The sequence below is a fragment of the Acipenser ruthenus genome, chromosome 6 (assembly GCF_902713425.1).
Source record: "Acipenser ruthenus chromosome 6, fAciRut3.2 maternal haplotype, whole genome shotgun sequence".
Lineage (NCBI taxonomy): Eukaryota > Metazoa > Chordata > Actinopteri > Acipenseriformes > Acipenseridae > Acipenser > Acipenser ruthenus.
This window is the reverse complement of record NC_081194.1, coordinates 14,644,623-14,668,181: the sequence shown is the minus strand read 5'-3', so window position 1 is coordinate 14,668,181 and position 23,559 is coordinate 14,644,623. Positions and strand designations below refer to the sequence as shown.

The 23,559-nt window shown below is 36.6% G+C and overlaps 2 protein-coding genes across 5 annotated transcripts; one reads left to right on the top strand and one right to left on the bottom strand.

The window, feature by feature from the left end:
- Positions 1-868: 868 nt before the first annotated feature.
- LOC117411178 (adipocyte plasma membrane-associated protein-like) lies at positions 869-14,654 on the top strand. 4 transcript variants are annotated; one of them, XM_034018431.3, is made up of 9 exons: positions 869-1,103; positions 2,602-2,718; positions 7,281-7,396; positions 7,825-7,917; positions 8,626-8,742; positions 11,345-11,519; positions 12,398-12,532; positions 12,658-12,850; positions 13,558-14,654. In XM_034018431.3, exons 1-9 carry the CDS (start codon positions 1,015-1,017, stop codon positions 13,765-13,767), a joined length of 1,245 nt encoding a protein of 414 aa, XP_033874322.1. In that variant the 5' UTR covers positions 869-1,014; the 3' UTR covers positions 13,768-14,654. The 4 variants fall into 4 exon arrangements, with proteins under 4 accessions (XP_033874322.1, XP_033874325.1, XP_033874324.1 ...); XM_034018434.3 differs by lacking the exons at positions 869-1,103; positions 2,602-2,718 and adding exons at positions 2,725-3,865; positions 5,883-5,955; XM_034018433.3 differs by lacking the exons at positions 869-1,103; positions 2,602-2,718 and adding an exon at positions 2,725-3,865.
- A 241-nt stretch (positions 14,655-14,895) lies between these two features.
- Positions 14,896-19,334, bottom strand: LOC117411179 (cystatin-F-like). Its single transcript, XM_034018435.3, has 4 exons — positions 19,104-19,334; positions 17,229-17,404; positions 16,020-16,136; positions 14,896-15,213 (listed from the first exon to the last, which is right to left on the bottom strand). Exons 1-4 carry the CDS (start codon positions 19,162-19,164, stop codon positions 15,136-15,138), a joined length of 432 nt encoding a protein of 143 aa, XP_033874326.1. The 5' UTR covers positions 19,165-19,334; the 3' UTR covers positions 14,896-15,135.
- Positions 19,335-23,559: the final 4,225 nt, after the last annotated feature.

Sequence of the window (23,559 nt, the reverse complement as noted above, 5' to 3'; positions counted from 1 at the left end):
AAGTCTTGTAACTTTTTTTTTCCTCATCCACAAAATAATAATAATAATAATAATAATAATAATAATAATAATAATAATAATAATATATTTATTTATTTTTATATAGAGCCTTTCATAGTGGACCACCATCACAAAGTGCTTTACAGAGGTAGGCTGTGAACTGTGCATTATATGCAGAGTCACTTAAAATAGGACATTGATTTAACATCTCAACTGAAGGATGGAGCACAAGGAGGTTAATTGACTTGCTTAGGGTCACACAGTGAGTCAGTCAGTGGTAGCGGTGGGATTTAAACCAGTGACCTTCTGGTTAAAAGCCCTCGACTTTAACCACTGGACCACACTCCTCACCCAATCAGAGTCCTGTACAGCCACATGGGGTTTACGTGAACAGCACCACACAACTCCTGTGTAGAATGACTGATCCAGCGCCGCCAAGTCCCAGAACTTAACAATTCTGGAATGCCACACAGCCACAGGCAAAGCCGGCCCGCCTGCGCTATATTTAGAAGTGAGGGGTCGCTATTATCTACGGGGGAAAGGGCAACATTTAAATGAGCAACATGGCGATTAATATTAATTATTTTGAGTCATTGTGCTTTTAATTTTTTTTTTTTAAGTTATCGTTGGACTAACAGCGTTAAACTGAAATGAGTGCAATGCCAGGGTATAGAAACATATTTAGAAAGAGGAGCAACAGTTATCCCGTTGAAATAAGTGTTAAGAATGGTTTTAAAAGGATATATATATATATAAAAAAAAAAATTAAAGGAAAGCACTCGAAACTTTTCCAAATTAGATTAAGCAGGTTTGTGTGGAACGGGTTAAATGAAGTGGGTGTTGTTACTGAGTGTGACGTTTCAATGACTTCATCGTCCTGCGTCTCGTTCTTGTTGTGTTCCTGTCACAAATTAATGCAGTTCTGAGTTCAGAGTGCGGTTGCTTTGTGAGCAGGGTAGTACTGCAGATGTTTTGTCTGTGAAGATAACAATACAGGTTTAATAATATTGCAAGATGAATGAGACAGATGGATTGCGGTATCGAAGGTTGATCAGACCTCAGATAATAACCGACGAGCCACAAGCACCAGAAAACAAGAGCAGGTAACCATGGTTTCAGCTGTACAACGCAGTTTATTTATTACACTTTCTTAATAGTAGCTAATTTGTGTTCTTAGACATACATCTTTGTGCTTTAAATTGATATTTTGGATACATTGGGAAGACATTTGAATGAAAATAATTGCAATTAGTACAAGTTCAACGATTATTCAAATTATACTTTTATTCAATATTCACAATTCGCCCTACAACAAGACCAACATTTTAGCAGCATTTTGTGTGGATTACTTAATACGCTAGCGTTATTTCAAAATGTGCAAATCTTTTCAAATCATAACGGTAACATTACCCGCAGAAGTTTTGTATTACTAGAATCGATATCTTCTTAATAGTAAGCCATTGTACATGACGCAGCCCTATATGTTTTACCAAATTAGAGGCAAATTAAGTGTACTGTAATTATACACTTGTTGGCTTGTACCAAATACACAAGAAGAGGGGTATACATCCACGGTATTGTTGTCTGTGTTTTTAAATTCAAGTCATTTACATTTTTGCTGAAATACTTGTGCCCCAAGTGGAGCAAGGCCGTGTACTGCAGATTAAATACATGCCCAGTGCTTTCAAGGTCAGATGTGAATGTGCATTCTGTTTTTAATGACTAAAACATTTAACATCTTCCTTTTCATGCCTAGTCTATTTTTAAACTCTATAATTATTACTATAGGTACTATAATTTGTTATCGTTTTAATACATACAAGCTGCTGCAACTGAGAACTACCCGTGTCAATTATTTCTCGGGCAGATTTGACTAGTCAGTCAGGATTTGTATTAAGTTTTACTGTAATATAAGGAGATTACTGTATCATATTGAGATCTCGTTGACAGTGGCACCATAAACCTTTAAGGCAGTTACTGTAAAATATATATATTAGAATAGATTGTTAACAGGCATGGAACAGGTGGCATACCTAAACAGACGCAAAAGGACACACATTATTGACTTAGGGAAATTTGCACCACTGGCACAGAGCCAGCAGCGTTGGCACGGAGTGTTAACTGGCAATGCATGTCCATTTTTCAGTGTACCAGAAAACCAGACAGTTGGCAACCTTAGTCAAGGATGTGTTTGTAATGGCCAATGAATTACTTTACTGCAGCAAATTGGCAAGATTTATACATTTGCCATGTTAAATTTCAACGCTGTTTTTAAAGCATACATCACTTTCCTTATTTAGGCTTTAGCTGTTCTTTACTGTGACAAATCATTTTATTGCTTTAGTTCCCAGTGATTCACCATGCTTGCCTGTGCTTTACTCTGTGTTCACTATGCTGTACTACACTTTGTTATGATTTTACTGCTGTTTACTACAGTCAGCTTTTACAGGGGCACATAATGCAAAAAGCTACAGCTTGAGAGAAAACTGGCCTTCCTTAAGTTGCTTGTCCTTTCTTATTTTATCATAGTAATTGCTATGATTGAATATTCAGGGTTATGTATAAATGAATAATTAAAGCATGTGTTCTAATGTTTTTCAGTTCCTACAGCGGGAAGGTTTTTCGTGTGACGCTAGTGACGCTGGCGGTCTCTTTGTTGGTTCCATTGATTGGTGCAATGATTCTGCTGGAGTCTCCAATAGAGCCTCAGTATTTAAGGCGAGTATTGTGTGCAAGGTTCTGAAGATCTAATCTGTTGAAGCATTTATTATTTTTACCTCTATACAATATGGGGATATTCTGATTGAGCTTCATTGCCATTGTGGTAATTGAAATGCTGATTTACAGTTAAAAATAATATGAACTACAGGGTATTCAGTTAGTTTTAAAGTATGTGGCACTTCCAAGGTAGTATGGGGCACCCATCACATCGAGACGCGTATCGCCGAGAGGGGAGTGTGCGGGAGGGAGGTTTCCCAGTGGGAAGATTTTGAAAAAAAGGATAAAAGTGGTACATTCTGCTGCATTTTTGCATGGTTTAAGCATGTGCTAGACTAGTAGTGCTGCTTATAGTGTTTCTGACAAAGTACTCCATTAGTGCAGTGAAGGAGTTTTATTTCAGCACTGCTCACAACAAGGCAAGATCAATAATAAGAAAAATTAACATTGAACATCAAGGCTCCTGCAATACAAGACTGGCAGAAAATGTGTGTGGAATTGGTAACCACACCTTAATTATGCATGGAAAATAGCATGCTGCAGCTTCCATGTGCAGTGTTAGTGAAGTCCTGATCTGACGGCATGTAACACAGCTATTATGATTAGATGTCACCGTTTATTTTGAATAAAAGGACATTTGCTAATAAATAAATAATAATAATAATAATAATAACAATAATAATAATAATAATAATAATAATAATAATAATAATAAATAATACACCACAGCAAACACATTTCAATACATTTTAGATATTTTCATTAGCACAATCTGAGAGCTAACCTAAGTGAAATGTGCAGTGCATTAGGGTTGTCACGATACCAGAATGTTGAACTTCAATACGATACCAGTTCAATTTCACGATACTCGATACCTCTTCAATACCACAGCAAAAAAACCCCAAAACATCTGAACACGCAAAATAAGAGAACATTCCTTTAATAAAGGTAAACAATCTTGACTCTATGTTAAACGGTGCAGGTGCAGTAAAAGGAATTTGCATATTATCACTTAAGATTTTTTTTTTTGTGTAGGACTATGATTGACTGGCCTTTTAATCGTTCTGCTTGTTTTTGGTAGTGAAATAAAGAGGATGAAATAAAACTACAAAGTGGATGAATTTGAGATTTTTATTAAGTGATTCAGGTGAGTGCTCTGTACATTATTGACGGAGAAAAGTTCTCAAAAAAGTTTTTACTGTTATTATATTTGTGCTTATAACTGTGACTACAGGGGTTTCAGGTGAGTACCATATGTGGAATAAATCAGCACAAACTGGGGGTTCAGAAAATAAAAAATCCATTGTTTGATTTGATACCCACGAAAATTAGTAAAGAAACATAGGGAAGCAGTGTGGAGTAGTGATTAGGGCTCTGGACTCTTGACCGGAGGGTCGTGGGTTCAATCCCAGGTGGGGGACGCTGCTGTTGTACCCTCGAGCAAGGTACTTTACCTAGATTGCTCCAGTAAAAACCCAACTGTATAAACGGGTAATTGTATGTAAAAATAATGATAACTTGTAACAATTGTAAATCGCTCTGGATAGAGGCATCTGCTAAGAAATAAAAAAACTAATGAATGGCAGGATGAAAATAAAATACACTTTTTAGAAAAAAAGAACATGTGTTGTCAATAAAAAAAAATTTTCAGTGCTCTGAGTAGAAAAAAATGTATTTTACAATCAAACTTCAAGGTCTTGGGAGCATGTCTAAAATGAAAGAATTACAATTGGAACACCAGAACAAAAGTTACAGTCATTTATAACAAAACTATAGAAAACGCAAGAAATACAAAATAATATATAAAAGAAGAACATGATCAAAAACAGGGAAACGCAATAGTTTTTATTTTGTTTGGCAATGTTTTCTTTGCTATCCTGCGCGTCTGCTCCATCCAGTGCTCTCTCACACAGCGTTAAGTAGTCAGTCAAATTCTCGCCGATGTAAATGCCCATATTGGGTATAATTAGAAAGCCACAGTCCGCCCCTTTCCAAGAGTGACAACCATATGCGCCTATGATAAACCGCTCACGTGTACTACGTCTTAGAAGGCCGAGCCCCGGGGCGACCGCAATAAGCTAGACCAAACTCAGAGAGAAATCTGTTAAGTGTGTTTGATACATTGACAGATATCTAGAGTCGTTATTTTGTAACATTAATGTGAAGGCAGACAAATACTCCAACGTAGAGCACAACACCGTATATATTTGCGCTAAGTTAGCTAGCTTGCTTTCTTAATTTCACATTTCCCCATCGTTTTCTTGAGGACATGTATTTTTTAACTTATATATGTGATGCATTCATTCAGTAACCTACGCTGTCGCTAACCTGTCTGAATTATTTGAAGAGGTCAGGTCCTTTTGTTTGTACCGTCTTAAAGCACCGTTTGCATATGCGCATGGATGGATCTTTTGCTTTGCCCTGCTCATTCGCTTCATAAACTAAATACTTCCACACAGCACTCCTGCTGTTCTCTTTTTCTAAGAGCGCGGGCCGCTGGGATTGTTTGCCTTCCATCTTAACCTTTTACTCCTGAATCCTGGCTGTCTCGTTGTCGTTGTTTCCACCTGGAGTGTATGGTGTCCCTGCACGGACATAAACGGAAGCTTTAACATGAAGACTCAGTCTTTGACATGAAGGACGCAAACACGCAATTTTCATTATACAAGTACAGAGTGCTCCGATACTTTCTGTTTTTCGGTATTACCGAATGCATAATTAATGAAGCTCAGAACTGTTTTTGAAATTTGGTATCACGGTAGTATCAAAGTATCGGTATTTTTGACAACCCTACAGTGCATTTCATTTTTAATTCATTTTTAATTCTCAGCAGTACACTTCCAAATTACAGTCCCAGTTATTCCTATGTGTTCAGCTTTCACCTTAAAATAGTCAGTTTGAAAAATAAACTTAGTTTTCACCTGCAACAGCTGACCCTGCTTTAGTCCAAAACTCAGCTACATGCTGTTTTTCATTATGCTTCTTTGGCTGAAGAGATACAGCTCAAACATTATCTAACTAAGGAACCTGCTGCGTAGTTAAATCATCCTTAACTCCTGATGGTAAACAGTATAACCAAATCTATTATTTCTGCGATAGTTTTAGCTGCTAAGAAGATGCAACAGACGAATATGTTGTTAAAGTTGACTCAAAACTTTATTTAGGCACTCTACGATGTGACTGGCGAAAGATAACTTGATTGGAGTTCACAAAGAACACCTTTTTCAGCTTGATACGGTAACCTTTTCATTTCCTTTTTTGTTTATTTATTGAGGTTTTTGCTGCATTACAGCCCTTCATTAAAATGATTTTCTTTATTTTCACAGCATTTTTAAGCTACATTTTTACACAAAAGTACTCACACACGTTTGGTCACTATTGCAACTTAATATAATTTAATACACAGCATCTCTCTACACTTGCAAGCATTTGTATATCATCAGCTGATGTCCCATCATGGATTTTTTCTTAAAGGCGTACAGCCTCTACATGAACTCCGAAAATGACAAGCACCTATGGGTACATATTTTACAATATAATAATAATAATAAAAGGAATACGCATGTTTTGCATATGTATAGCTATTATGTATTATATCTTACAGTGTGATTTTAGGACAAAAAAATGTACTGAATGATAATCCCCGAAAATAATCGTACTATTTTTTAATAATTTTAGATGGTGGATTGTGCTTATTTTGAAAACCTGGAAACTAAAGATGTAACCAATGCTTTAAATAAGTATAACAACAGTATCATCATCAAATTATGTCAAGATAATTGACTTTAGCCAGGATTTGGGGTTTTCTGTTTTAACTTTATGAATGGAATAGCTTGGCACTGTACAACTGACTCGATGAATAAGTGACTTGAATGAAATGAAAACTACAAATTGGTGAGGGAGGATGGGTAGTTCAGTCTCTAAGTCCAGCCTAACTTTTGGATTAATGAGAGACCACAGAACTGCTGATTCATGCTAACTTTTGAAGTGGTTTTGTGATACCTCCCATTTGCCAGGGCTATTTCTATTGGACTGGATTCAAACCAGCAACCTACTGCACAGTATCAACATGTGTCAAATGTATATGTAGGCTGTGTGGTCCAGTGGTTAAAGAAAAGGCCTTATAACCAGGAGGTCCCCTGTTCAAATCCCACCTCAGCCACTGATTAATTGTGTGACCCTGAGCAAGTCGCTTAACCTCCTTTTGCTCCGTCTTTCGGGTGAGACGTAGTTGTAAGTGACTCTGCAGCTGATGCATAGTTCACACACCCTTGTCTCTGTAAGTCGCCTTGGATAAAGGCGTCTGCTAAATAAACAAATAATAATATGTAACACATTTTTGATAAAAGTAAAGGTGTTATTCCACCGACTCCTGGTCAACACTGTATGTACAGTAATATTTATTTTGACTAAACAAAGTCTGTTCCTGAAGTCTTTTATTTCTCAACTGGTTGCAAAACTGCTACAACTCTGCAAGGGATGTTGCTGGTGTCATGTTACGTAATGCTCTGATATGTTGCCAGTTTCCTGATCTTTTTTTTTGTTGTTGTTGATGATTTCAGCTTTCCGGAACCTCCTCTTATGTGTGAGGCTTTGGAGCCAAACGTTAAACTGAGACAGGCAGAAAGGTTATTTGAAGGCCAACTTATTGGGCCAGAGTCTATGGCAAATATTGGAGGTAAAATATTTTAAAGGGTGTTTTATAAATTATAGTACCTTATAGTGATTGATATGGCTTCCACAACAGTATTTCATTATACATTTGCTATTTAAACTACGTCTTGCTTTTGACTCTTGTAACATCAAATCTGCTTCACTGAAAAGCCATGATGCTTGATTCTGCCATCTAGTGAGAGCCGAGAGAAGTGCAATAGATGTAGTGGGATCCATCGATTGGGGGGGAAGGGAGAGAGCAATACAAAAAATTGTTGCACATTTATGGGTTAAGCAGCCCACGTACCTCCAATTCTGTTTTCCCTTGCATGGGTGCAGCTCCCACTTGATTAAGAAACGGACTGCCTTCCCAGTGCCAGCTGTTTGAGCCGTTTTCAATATAGAGCATTTGCAAAATCTTAACAACCCATTGTTTTTGGGCTTTGTATGTAGGTGTATTGTATACCGGAACAGCAGATGGGAAAATTGTAAAAATAGAAGATGGTAAAATGCATACCCTGGCAACATTAGGAAGATCTCCCTGTGGTAAGAAAGCAGTAAACAGTACTGTACAATATTGATCTATAAATTGTAAATTGTTGATAGCACTACCTGCTCTTTCTAAATAGATACATTTTAATACACACAATACAGGTGTATTACAACAATATAGGGCATCAGTTACATTATATCAGTTTAGGGCAAGAGCTTACTCTAGTCCTTTCTCCTTTTTTTTGAAAGGAGAGAAGAAATTTGAAACCTAGAACCACCTATAACTATAACACACTCAATAGTGCAAAATTCTAATACATTAAATAACACATGTTTAAACTAGAAGTCTTTTCAGTGTCTTACTAAATACTATTTAGTATTTCTAAACTAGAAGCAAACAACAAAGTGGTATTTTCTGGAACCCAGTTAAGTGATCTGGAATCAGTTCAGTTTGTCTCCACTGGCAGCAAAACTGGTTTGAACTGAGATTCTCGTTAGGGCTGCAAGCTGGCAGAACTCGGCTCAAATCACTGTAATCAGTGCTGCCAGATTGGAGGTTTTCCAGCCAAATTTGGGGTTCTTGTTTAATATATATATTTTTTTGTTTTGTTTTTGGCTGGTTTAAAAATACACAATTTGGCTACTTTTTGGCTGGTTACTTCAAAAATCAAAAATAAAAAATGTGGTGGGTCGTTACAAAAAATATCTGCCCGCGCTGACTGTAATATAGGAAGTCACATTTGTTTTCTTCATGCTCCTTAGGGACTCAAAAGGATGAGCTGACCTGCGGACGACCCCTTGGCATTCGAGCCAGTCAAAATAGAACCTTGTTTGTTGCTGATGCCTATCTTGGAATATTTGAAGTGAATCCATTCACAGGTTTGTGTGGTTTATAGATCGGTTTCTTTAACACATCTTGCTGAGGGAATACGTTGTTAAAGTGATCCGGCGACAAAATGATAGACTGTATGGTAACATGCTATAAATGGTCTGAATGACAATGGTAACACTTTAGTTAAGGGATCCATTATAATCAACCAATAGGTCATTATATGTTATAAAAATATTAGACATTAAATATAATATCATATAGCAATATAGTTTTACAAAACCTTATTTATATGTATATTTATTTATGTTTTATAAATGGATCCTTAAACCAAAATGTGATTCAATACAACTTAACCACTTAGACTTACATAGGCTGGGTTTACATGCACATGAAAATCGACTCTACAGTCTTGACTCTGTGACGTTGTCATGCGAATTTGTGACGTTGTCATGCAAAACAGCAAAAGAACGTCCTTTGGTCAGCGCAACTTAAAGGGCAGGGTCAATCGGTTTCTCACGATAAAAACCTATGTAAACCAGAGCAGGAATCGTGATCCCGTTCTTCTGACTTAATATCACGTAAACTCCAGCAGAAAGGCCGTACAAAACATAGACCCCAACCCCCCCCCCCAACAACACACACACACACACACACACACACACACACACACACACACACACTACATTTATGGACTACTTCAACACTAGAACCGCTGCGGTTATACTCATACCTACAACTGCATGGACATTTTAAACACCATCAATATTAAAATGAAAGACAAACTATCTTATACAACTCAGAAGTTTTATTCAAGCACATCTTATCAAATATCTGCACAGCCGAAACGCCGTATTTAAATGAACAATTAAACATAAAGGGGTTTATTTTCTAACTTACTACATATAAAGCACTACTTAAAAAAATGAAAAACTATAATAATATAAACATTTCAAAATAAACTAGTGTGTAAACCGGTCTAAGCACATACAAAACTGTAAAAACAAAAGCAGTTTTTAATCTAAAACGAAAGTAACATGATTTATCTTGCGTCTGTGTCACTCGCAGCACAGAATCCAGGTTGAGCTGCTGCAGTCTGCAGCTTTGCAGTTTTGTGATAGAAATGTTTCTGCTGAAGCATCAAGATTAAATCTCTAGCTTCAAGATTAAATCTCTCCTACCTTGTACAAAATGAAGGAATTGATGGCTGCCAGGTCCAGTAGAGATAACAACAGGATTGTATATGTATAAAAAATTGAATATTGTAGGTTATATTCAAAATACAAACATGTAATGTAAAAGACGGTTCTAGTGTTAATGAAATGTAACTTTTAGATGTTCCACAAACACACACACAAATATAAATTCTAAGTAGTAAAACTTGTAGAAATTATATTTTATATAATTGTGTATGTGTGTGTGCGTGTTTTGGAAAGGTAACCAGACAAACAAGTAGCTAATGCGCTGCGTAATTCAGAATGTGCTGCAACACGTGAATTCATGTATCTTGTTAAATGCATACAAGCTCTCCTCGTTCTTTCCCTAATTAGTATGCAGACGGACATTTAAATATCCCTTTCCCTAAATCACTATGACTGCAGTAATTTGCATTGTCACGGCCCGATTTGTCGTCCTAAATCATAACTACATGGAAACGCAATTCCTGAGAAGTACGGCCAAAACATTGTGAGGAAAACTGTCATGACTTGTCCATGTAAACATGTTCTAGAATGACATGGTCAAAAGACCCCGGCTTATTGCTGAATTGTCGATGGCAAAGCACTGCAATCAAGGCACCTTTATACACCCTTATATCTTTTTCCCTTGTACCTATGAAAGATTAAATTGAAACGTTGTGTGTTCTTCTAGTTTAGACTTGTTCAACTGCAGTTTGAGAAGCACATCACCACACACTACCCCTTTAGGCAAAGCATGTTCTAATTTCACCAAGTTAGAGCTAACCTCATCCAGGTAGGGTTGCTTTAAAAAAATAATAAATAAATAGTAAAGTGAATACAAGCTTAGTAGGAATAGGATATGAAATCGCCCAAAACCAGGGTCCCAAATGTATGGTGACTATGTGAAATAGCATTGTATGTGTTTGGTTTAAGATTAGACTATTTACTAATAAAATAGGATATAAATATTTTTTTAGTGATATATTCTTTAGGCTTCCCACCCAACTTCATGTCACAGCTTTCCTTTTTCAATTCTAAAAGTTTTCACAGCATCCTAACTTTACCCAAAAATGTTGTTTTGGCTTGTGTTTTCAGATTTCCCATTATTACACACCATTAGTCACGTTTAGAAACACATTAGTTGCTGTTCTTTTTCCCTTTTCACCCCTGAATCATCTTTTATCTGTATTCATGAATGACTTGCATGAACAGCACTGTTTTACACAGTATGCAAGTGTGCAAAATGAGTAGATGAACTCGAAGTATACCATTCAAACTGGGTTATGTAACAAAAAATGTACAGTTGTCTTTAACACAAAACACAGACTGGCTCACTTTTATTTTTTCTCCCCCCACAAAAAAAAAAGTTTAATTAAAGTGCCAAGTACCTGATCATGTAAAGCCAGACACTAGTTATTTTTTTGTTAAAGCTGTAGTAATCATGCTTGCTGTTACTCCATCTTCTTTTGTTCAGGTAAAGTGAAAGTGCTCGTGCCTGCTCAGATTCCAGTCAATGGCAAGAGTCTGTCTTTTGTGAATGACCTTGACGTCACACGGGACGGTAGAAAGATCTACTTCACAGACTCCAGCAGCAAATGGCAGAGGAGGGATTATGCTTACCTTATCATGGAGGGTATTAATGATGGACGGTAATGTTCAGGTCTTCAATTTGACACTTGCATTAATACCCTGTATCTTTCTAAACAAGGGATTTAGGGGAGCTCCCTAATAAAATCTGAATCTCAAAACAGTAATTGTGTGAATATAGTAATTGTTACAGCTGTGTATAATGATATTTAAAATAGGATTCATTTAGCTGACTTTTTACTTATCCGCCCTTACTCTGGTCTCGCCGCAGTCAGATATGCGACAGATTACTCTACTAGCAATAAAAAGTATGTCTGTGAATTTATTTTTAATCCCACGATATCGCGGCATGGAAATTATTTTCGATATCGACATCATATCAAAATATCGATATTGGTGCCCATCCCTAGGTTAAATGTAGTTTAATCACACATTTTCTGTTAGTTCTGGCATTGTGTGAGAAGTAGTCTGTTTACATAACCTTCAATCCCTGATTTTTATTCTGTTTAAATCTCGAGATATACATCCCATGTCTTTGCTGGGGATTTCGTAACTTGCGTTGCATTGGCTCTGGTGACTCTGCTGGTTAGGGAGGCAAAACAAGCAGGGACTGTTTCTCCTCATCGCGCTATAGTGGACCCTAATGGCCAGGCACCTGGTAAACTCAAGTTCCTGGGTGTAAAAGAGGAAATTGGTGGGATTGGAGGATGACCGTGGAACCTTCAGTTCTCCAGAACTTTGTGGGGCATTGCTGTGGCGAGGAAACTTAATTCGCCATTCTAAATTGGGGGAAAAATTGGGGGTAAAATAATTTGCCACTAAAATGTATATTAAAAAATGTGTAATATAAGCAGAAGCACAGCTGGAATTTTAAAGATCATTTATTTGCTCCATCAAAAGTTTTAACAGTTAATAAACCTAACTTTTTATTTTTTCTAAGCCTCTTAGAATATGATACCTTTACAAAAGAAGTCACTGTTCTAATGGACGATCTAAGATTTCCCAATGGAGTCCAACTTTCCCCTAATGAGGATTTTGTGCTGGTAGCAGAAATGACCATGGCAAGGATCCGGAGGTACAGTACTGTATAATTGTGTTTTTAGCTGGGATTGAATTTCAGGTTTTTTAGTTAGCTCTTGCGGGCTGTGTTGCTGATGCTGTTGTAAAACCACATATTCCAATTTACTTTTTTTTTGCTAGGTGTTATGTGTCGGGGCTGAATAAAGGCGGTCTCGATTTGTTTGTTGAAAATCTTCCTGGTTTTCCTGACAATATTCGCTCAAGCAGCTCAGGAGGTTACTGGGTTGCAATGTCAGCTGTGCGCCCTAATCCGGGATTTTCCATGCTTGATTTCCTATCTCAAAAGCCTTGGATTAAAAAGATTATTTTCAAGGTAAGAAACAAAATAAATAAAAGGGATGCATAATACTAGCGGCAGGAACACTGTGGAGATGTTGTTTATCTAAAAAAAATAAATAAAAAAGTTCTCCAGGTGAATATACAATCTATTTGAATGTTTAATTGCAATTTGTGTAAACCAAAAAAAGAAATCTTTCAATTGCCCACTAGATGGTGCCAAGCGCAATGCACATAAATACTAGTAAAACCTCTACGTCTGATTAGTAAGCTACAGTACATGCAGTAAATCAACATTATATGACTCCGACTGATGAAGAAACACAACAAACAAGCATCTTATGGATATAGCTTGCACCATTCTAAAAAGGTTCTGGAGAGAATTGCATTACAACTACCTAATACATTTAGAAAATTTACAAACCACAAAATGTTATCGGCTACTCTTGCACAAGCTTAAAAGCTATATCAATGACAGCTATTTTTGCTAGATTCTTTGCTTGTGATTTAGTTTCATAAATCTTACTGCTTACATGCTTACTGTATTTATTTGAAATTGTAGTTTTTCAGTATGTTTCTGGTAATTGTTAATTCTTGGATTAACCAGTCCAAAACTAGTTAATGATTTGATTTATCCAAATAATTCTACAATATGATAATGTAACTGTGACATTTAATGCTAACACATGGGATGTTTATAAATCTATTGAATATCTTCCGTTTCTGTTTTATAATTATTTCTAGCTTCTTAGTCAAGAAGCACTGATGCAATTTATACCGAAGTACAGTCTTGTGGTGGAGCTATATGACAATGGCGTCTGTAAGAGAAGCTTCCATGACCCACATGGCGTTGTGGCAACGTACGTCAGTGAAGCCCACGAACAGGACGGGTACCTTTACCTGGGATCCTTCAGATCACCATTCCTCTGTAGACTCAATCTAAGCGAAGTGTGATTCCAGCCTGGGGACGGGACCGCTTTTTATACAATGTTGCTGTGCAGTTATTTATTTGATTTTTAAAATTATTATTAAAAACAAATTCCCATTGAGTATAATAATTTCTTCTTATTTTACCAAAGGGATAGAGTTTCACAGATTCTGTTTGTAAGGGCTTATATTGCTTTTCAATACCTGTCTCATTCATGGCTTTTTGGTGTGGAAATCTTTTCATTTCTATCTGCCCAGAGCACAGGTAGACCATTTGTTCCTCCATAGCCTTGTGACCAAACCAACAACCTCCCAAACCAAATGCATGAGCTTACTCCTTATGGCTGTACAAATGTCATTTTCTATTGTATGTGTTCAGCTCTATAACTATATTTGAATAGGACTTTTTGCAAATATAATGAGCTGTCATATCGAGCCAGGGTTCCAACTGTTCTGTTCCCTCGTCTCATGTTGCTATCTGCTCTTTGCTCTATGGCACATATGCTGGGGGTGGTAGGGGTGATGCACAGTATAACTGGCCAAGTGTCTTTTTAACTACCCTCTGTATCTTCTAATGTTAGACCCATTGCTCTGGTGAGATGATTTTTTCATTTTTTATTTGGATAAATACTGAGAAACACATTTTAAAGAGTCATTCTAATGAGCTCAAGCTGCACTTGGTTATAATTAGTTAAACCCCACAGCTATAAGACATTAACATCACAATGCCATGACATAAAGTCTAATTGAATTAAATGTGTCTTTAGAACAGTGGAAAAGTTTTTATTTTTTAATGAAAGTCACAGAAAATGGCACTACATATGCACTGTATTTCAGCAACTACAATTCCAAAGTCATTGACATCAGAAAGTAATATGTATGTATGTTCCAATAAAATACAAACAGAAAAAGTATGGTTCTGAGTTTGTCATTTTCTCCTGGGTTTGATAATGAACACTGTTACTGGAGTTATATGCCCCCCCCCCCCCCCCCCCAGCCATAAACCATGGCTGCTTTGCATTTAATTTTTTTTTATTTTAACATTTTTTTCAGATTATATATATAATTTCAGGATCTGTCTTTTCTGGGTGCATGTCTATACATCTAGACTTGCATGCATCTCTCTTATTCAGTGCAATTGTTGTCTAGTTTCAGCTATGGTAAGTTTAAATTCACTACAGTCCCTGTCAGATGTCATCCTCTGATAATTATACTTTGTTTTTTTTTTAAACAATTCAGGGATGGTGATGATTGCACCCAAAATGTGCATGAGGAAATGAATAATGAAAATTACAAACTACTGAAAGCATGGTTTACAGTGTTACAGTACTGCTTGTATGAAAAACAGTTCCCAAATGATCTTCAAGAAGGCAAGCATATCCACAGAGCATCCATCTACTGACAGATGAGAACGGCGGTTTTCATCCAGTGCAACCAAGGAATGGCCCAGACCTCAAAATGGCATTGGAATATCTAAATATACAATTAAAAAGCCAGGTTATAGTACATTGCACTTGTTTTGCACAGTTAATCTCTTGTACAAATCACAAATACTTCTTAGTTTATACGGCAGTCGACCAATTTCTCCCTTTCATGTTGGAAACAACCTCCCCATCTACAAATCCTACTTGATTTTATGAAAGTGTGTGTTAATCTAGGATAGCGAATAAGAAAATGGTGTTTAGCACCGTATTATAATTAAGAGGTGGAAGTATTAAAATACTTTAATCACTCAATTTGCAAAATACATGTTTATATTTCCTTAAAATCAGCAGTTATTTTTTTTTTTAATATGTTTTATAAAGCCTACAGCATACAGTACTTTACCTTTGGGACAGTCTCTTAGCTAGCCTTACCAAGATTTATGTAATGAGGCCAGTATAAAAAGGAACACCAGGCTTGTGGACTGGTAACCTTGCCCCCCTCAATTTGTTAAAGATTTGGAAAATTGCCTATTTTGATCTCATTAGACTAAGGGGGAATGGCCATTACAAATAATGTTAGTATCATTTTAAAAATTGTCCAAGGGCTTTCAATCAAAAAAACACAAACAATTAATTGATATATAAGCCATTGCCACAAGGGGCCCGCAACAACCCTCACTTCAGCTTGAATGACCCAGTTTTACCATTCCTGTTCAGCAAAGATACCCTTTCTGTATTTTAAGCCTACAGTATTAGCACAGTTAATTAGTTAATAACAAACGGTCTAGAGGTCAGAACTGAAGACCGGGTTCCTCGGTCCAGTCAGTAACTCCATTCGTCCTCATTCTGAACTACCTGCTTTAGTTTCCCATCTGGTTGAAAGTTACAGTTTTCCAGGTCAGGGTGTCCTTTTTTGCGACACACAGTGCGTGTGATCTTCACTTCTAGGATGTACTTTATTCCTTTAACAACCTACAAAAAAAAAGACAATTTATATTTTATATAGATTAATAAATCACCAAGGTAACCATGTTACCATCCTTCCAAAACGGAATAGTTTGTTGATGCTACTATAGCTCAAACATTCAGAGAACTGGTGAGTTTTAGCAGCTTGCTACATGTTTAGGAACTTTTTGTTTATGTATTCATTTACAGTTGTCCCTGGGAAAGACAAACTGTTGTTGTATTTATCAACTTAAAATTCTATAACGAGTTTCGAAAAATCTTTGAGATATTTGCAGAGCGATACATATAATAAAATATTAAACTTGTACAGTTGGTACTTTTTATGTGCAAGCCCCTCTGAGAATGGAAACGAGATCAAATAGCGGTGGAAGCAGGACAGATTTTAGTTTTACTTGCAAGGGAGTGATTTAGGTAACTCATGCAGCTTGTGACTAAGGCTCATTGAAATACAAAAGAAGACCAGTGATTAAACAGAATGCCTATTAAATACAATTTACCTACTCGTGTGTATAGCATTGCTACTGCTGCTTGTGAGTCAAAGTGTCATTGAGTTACCCTGAATCACTCAGTCTGTTTAATGATTGAAGAGTAATTTGGTGTGGGTGTTAATAGAGTTATCTTAACTAATGCATTTTTCTTGTTATTTAGATTCACTTTGTATTTTTTCTATTTAAGACATCACATCACATTGAAGCACCTCTCAGAATAATGTCTAACCCACCAAGTACACTAGGGTGTAACCATTAACCTTTCCCCCTGCAACACTCTGCCTATAGTGGGTGTAAGAAATACATCAGTAGCAAATAGGATGGGATACAATGAGAACAATACATTGATTAAAATAACTGATATTTTATAACCATACCAAGTTGCTCTTCAAAGTGTTACAGGCACAAGGAGGAAGATTATGCATGCTGTACCAAAAAGCTTTCCCCCAAATCTGAACCGAATATATGAATGTTCATTAGGGATCTGATTGAACTCTATTTATAGTTCTGACTACATCTTTCAGAAAAAGTGGAGCTACCAGATGAGAAACAGTCATAATAACCACAAGATGAATAATATTAATACTTGCGTGTGTGAATCGATTCTTACCTGAATCTTTGCATCATCAATAGCAGATGCTTTGAACAGGAATATGTCATTTGATCTGTTGTTAAATTCATAGGTGGCTGTCTTCACTGCCTTCTTCACTCCTGAATCATTTGTACTGACAGGCTTGGCAGATCCAGGGTTATCAACAATATCAAGCTTGTGCATTTGGAGAAGTACTACAAAGAGCAGGAAAATGAAAGTGTCAAGGAAGGACTTTTCCTTAATAATAACACACAGGGGATGCACATCTATAGAGTGGCTGTGTACGTCTGTTCATACATACAGATATGTGTCACACTTTTATCCTTAGACATGTTTACAGAACAATACAAGATGGTCTGGACATTCATTAGCATCAATTCTTGAGTCAGGGTTCCCTGCTTATTCATGGCTTTACAGCTTGGATGGGTTAACGAAAGCTACACAGTATCTTAGCAATGGGTCAACTCAGTTAAATAAAACTTTACTAGAACAATTTTATTCAAGATACTGTAAACATAGTCCATGTCACAGAGTACTCATATTTGTTTTCTACAGTATATCCAAATTGCTCATTTTTCCACATTTATTTTTTTTAATTTAGAGTGACCAATTACTATTTTTGTATTTATCCCGGAAGACAGAGATCAGCCCTGCTTCTTATTCACACTGAATATGGTCGGTGTCTGGCCAGTAGTGTTTTCTGTTGCGCAAATAAGTCCCTGCTTTCCCATCCCCCCCACCCCAGTTCGACCTCTTTGCACAGCCTGGACGCGAACTAACACCGTCCAAGCTGTGTGATTCATCCTGCGCTCCCCGCAGCAGCGCTTTAACTGGATGAGTCACTCGGGTACCCCCTTTCCACATATTCTTAATCTCAGAATCTATTGTCTATGAGGAGCTAATGGTGACCTATTGCACTATTGTACAATTGGTTATGAAGTCTATATGTTGGGAGCCTGAATTAGGCCAAGCTTTGCTGCTACAATGTATACATTCCTTTACAAACCATATCCATGGATTTAAATCACATCATGGTAATACCAGATCAAGTGGACCGAGGGAGGTTGTTCAGACTCTTTACATCCATGAAATACTTTAAATACACACACCATCTACCTCCAGAACCCCCCCATTATTTATCATCAACCACAAACATCAGAATTTGATTCACTTGAACTGGAATAACACTCGGGCCACTCCATTTTTGTATATAGCCTGTATATTGTTTTACTGTGATGTGCTGTTGTGAAATTTCTTATTTCTTACCGTGCAAATACGATCCCTTCAAATAGTATTGCCATTGGTATATTCATAATGTCTTTATTAATAATATACTTGTAAAAAATCAGTAGGGCCTACATCTGAAACACAAGAACTCCATAATTTAAACGACCAAAAAAGGTTTCATGAATAACTTATTCAAATACAGTGGTAGTTATGATTTTGTTAAAATGTTCCAGTATTAGAGCAGCATTGGCCAGTAATGTTATACAAGTGTAAAGCATTACACTTTTGAGTTTCTCGCAGTAATTAATAGCAATAACTAGTCGGAAGCTTCTAACAATTAGAAAAACCAAGCAGGAAAACCACAGTTTGTGCACCACTGCAAAACTAAAATATAAACGTATGCATCCTGCCAGCTAATAGAGCTTTCTTCTTTTACAGTCTGCCCTTTGATGAATTTTTTTCAAAATACCAGACTATTTCCATAGTTTGTGTGCTGCTCATGAGTTAAAAAAAAAAAAAGTCTGAACACCCTTTAAATGCAGTTTTAAAATGACTTCCAACAAGTGCTATGTGATACCAATTTACAATATTTCAAATCTGCGATGAGTTTACCAATCAACTAAAACCTTACTGTATAGTATTCAATTCAAAATGGTGTTATCTTACCATTGGAAGAAGCAACACAACCAAATGCAATTGAAAGAAGAAGCCTTGTACCAGTCTTCATTTTTGTTGGTGTGCACTGTTCATAAGAACTGCTAGTCGGACACTCAATTTCCTGCAATGGAACTGTTTTTACCACACACACTAACACATACACACTTGCTAAATGTAGCTCTTCATATCTGATTGGCTACTAAAGCCCATATGAAATACGTAATAGCAAGGTTACACTGTTAATATAGTGTGGCTTTGTGAACTATATTTCACCACCTCTTAGTATTAAAATCTTAATTTTGTAAGAATGTGTAAACTCCCCTGCATTTGGGTTGTGTCACAGATTGTTATTTAATCTAATTGGTCTTCATGAGCCATTGGTTCCCTGAAACTGACTTCCCTTGTTTAATTGGTAATTTTTCAATGATACTGGTAAGCAGCAGCCCAATGTAGTTTGGTGGATCAGAGTTCAAAGTTTACCGTTGTATTTTAAACTATTTAACAGTTATAATCAGGGTTGTTTCTTTTTCTGTGGTTCAGCAGCTGAAGAGTAATTTAGTAAGACTGTAGTACAGTGGGTGAAATCACACTTTAATTGACACATTGGCCTAGTATAAATAACACTGAGATTTTTAGTTATTTTAGCTTCGTATTGAAAGGTATTTGTTTTTTAAAAATATATGTTATTGAAGCAAACTAAATGCATTAATGAACTCAAAAAAGTATTATTCCAGTTTAAACAATATAGTTCTTCAGTTGACCTGTTTTAAATAATGATCCAGTGGAAAGATTCTAGGTACTGTACAAAGAAAATAGAAATTGCCTGCTTACATGCCATTAAATAGCTGAAAAGAAATGCTGATTCATGGTTGGTTAAAACAACTTCCTGTATTTCATCTAGACAAGCAATTTAACAGAAACCACAGTTTTTCAGTTTTGATATCATCTACTACTCATGTTTACCACGCTACTTTTTGTGTTCCCAGCTCCCACACATGTTGTTTATCATTTTTATTTCTTTTCTGTATTAGCAATAGTAATATCTTAAAAAGCTGCACAAAATGGATTTGTTGTACTTTGGGTTTCTTTAGATGTGTTTGATGTTACAAATCAGTCTGCATGGTTTTAAAATTTACATTGACATTGTGCTTGCTTTACATAAATTACACAAATCCCTTCTAAACCATTGGTTTCCTGCTTGGTTCACTATTAAAGTGGTTCTCTTCCTGTTCTGGTACAACACACTTACTACACATGGAGTTGTCCCAATACACTTTAATTGAAGTCATGTTCATATGGTTTAGGAGACGACCAGTGGACAGTCATTCCCATTGCAATACCACAATCACAATAAGTAATAATTGGGACTTTTTGTTAATCTCTCAGAAATTATTTGGCGTGGACATAAAACAGGGCTAAAGCATATATTTTTTATGTCTTTAACAAGGCATTTAAGTCAAATCGAGTTTCTTATAATTTAACAGAATTTCTGTGAATGTGAGGTCTTATGTGGCTACACATTCTGTGGATAAAACAAGGCCTTATTTCTCCTGGGCTCTATACCGTATTCCTTCGAATTTAAGACGTGCTTTTTTAAACCATTTTTTTGCTTCTCAAAAATAGCCTGTGTCTTAAATTCGAGTACAGTATAGTGATGCGTGTATTAAAACTACCTGAGTACACAAACAGCAACATGACTGACTGCTGAGAAACAACAAACCAAGCTTCCTGAAGAATTCCAAGAGAAATGTTTACAACTTCAGCATTCCCAACAAATAGTACCAACTTGGACAGATCGGAAATGCTGATCAGACCCCTGTATTTTTCGACATGCCAAGCAATGTTCAATGCTATTGTGGTTGCTGGATTACATGTTGCCCAGCGTCTGCTATTAAATAAATAATAATAATAATAATGTTGCTTGATGCCGTGGAGTATTATGTCGTACTTGCTGTTGCCAGGATGTGTGATGCTGTAAGTGAGTAGTGGTGTGTGTATGACACAGACGCCATCTTAAGTATTATACAGTACGCAGCACAGTAAAGAAGCTCAGTGGTTAAGCTACAACACTGTTTCATGTCAGTTTTGTACGATACAACAGCGTAATTGAGGTTGTATCTTTGTAAATGTATATTTAATGATGTTTTATTTTTTCCTCAAATTGAGGGTCGTAAATTTGTGCTTCATCTTAAATTCGAAGGAATACGGTATTTGGCAACATTGACAAACAGTAGTGTAAAATGACTGTAATTGTGTTTGTTCCCAGCAGATGGAAGGGCGTCTGCGAAGAAATAAATAATAATAAATAAATAATGTGTTTCAAGATACACAGGGGCTGAGGTAATAATATGTGCAAAGTGATTTGCGGATGCAAAACACCCATATTTTGTGGCCAAAATTTTTGTTTTGCACGCGCAAACCATGTTTAATGTCCGTAAAGTGGGACTTCAGTGGCCACTAAAAATGTGGCGTATGTAAAGAATGGTTTTCACCTGCCGTTTATCAAATTAGCACTTTGCCATCATTAATCCATTTAAATTATATTGAAATGTATTCAAATGAAGAAAAGAGCATGAAATTGAGTGGGGGAATACTAAGAAGATGTAAGGGATTTGACTTGCATAATTCTGGTTGACCTTCCAAAAACTCTCATGTTTCAAGGTGCAAACTATTGTAGAAGGAAGTAATTAAGAGCTGTATAAAACCACACACCTTCAGAGTCCTGTCATTGGCATCAGGATGGCTGCTGTGGTACACTTCTTGTTACGGCGACGCTTGGCTCTTGCAGGAGAACCTTCGAAAGAGAAGGGCAAGACAGAGAAGACCCTGCATTTTCAAACCCAGGGTAACCTTGTTTGGGATGCCAGAGCATGCGGTTGTAAGCCATTATCGTCTCACTCCGCAGGTCATCCTAAACCTAATAGCTGAATTTCACCTTTTCAACACCTGGTTGACTGTCCTCCTGGTAACACCGACAACATTGACTTTCTCCACTATGGAAGACCATATGGCCTATTTGGTAGCATAACTGATGTTGGCTGAGGTTTTTCCAGATAACACAATTTCATACTGAGTGACCTCAGCCGCAAGGACTCTCAGCTCCTCCTCAGAAAACTTTTCCTGTCTTCCTCTGACATATTTTTTGTTTGGTTTGATTTTCACTCCTAACTCACCTCACCTCTGGGCTGTAAGTGCAGCCGCTAAATACCCGATGCACAGGCAGCGCTCATTGCGACCCTCATTATCATGATTGCAGCTCATCATTTGTGTGTGTTGAGTAATTTGCATTGCTCTTAAGCTTATATAGGCCGCAGTGCTAAATACTTCCCTGGCCGCTCGACAATCTGGATTTTGCTGCTGCAATTGTTTGCACTACACCTATCCTTACATCAACCCCATAGAACCTGCACCAATCTGCACCAAGAAAGATCACTACTTACAGTATATCTGCCCCCTACTTTACTGCATTTAATCCTGTACTTTAGAGTACTGTAATCTGTCAAGTGTAATTTAATCTGTCGTATTTTGTATTTAATTATATCCTGATGTAACTATCACTGATACTGTTATCTGCTCTGTTATTGAATCGTATTTTGTCATATACTTGTACTTGCTAGAACCAAAGTCATTGTATTTTATCTTGCTCTTAATTTTATTAATACTTGTACTGTGATTCTTGAAATGTATTTTTGTTTACGACTGTAAGACTCCCTGGATAAGTGCGTCTGCTAAGAAATAAATAATAATAATAAAAATAATAATATATAAACATTCAAAGTCACGTTTATACTAGGGGCTATTCAACTTTTTTTTTAGAAAACACATGTTTCATTTTGTCTTTCTATATTTGAAGGGTTGGGTTAGACTATTAAGAAGGTTTGGTTTCTTATTACCATATATATATATATATATATATATATATATATATATATATATATATATGATTTATTTCTTAGCCGACACCCTTATCCAGGGCAACTTACAATTGTTACACATTATTTTTACATACAATTACCCATTTATGCAGTTGGGTTTTTACTGGAGCAATCTAGGTAAAGTACCTTGCTCATGGGTACAGCAGCAGTGTCCCCCACCTGGGATTGAACCCACAACCCTCCGGTCAAGAGTCCAGAGCCCTAACCACTACTCCACACTGCTGCCCAATACAACCCTGCTGCTGATTTTGCACTCCATTAACAGCTTGCATGCCATAAAAAAACATTATATTTAACATGTTAACATACTGTCTACTAAATTGGTTGGCGTTGGCTACTCCACAAGTGTTTTAATTCAGTCCCATTGAAAGGAACTGAATGCACAGCTTTATGTGATATTGGTCTCTCATTGTTGTTTGTTGTTTGGTCACATAGGCAAAGTACACTGTAACCTGACTTACTGACGTCAAGAAGGTATGATCTGGGTAGGGTTAGGGCAGCCAGAAGAAAGTAGTAAAATCAGTATCTGT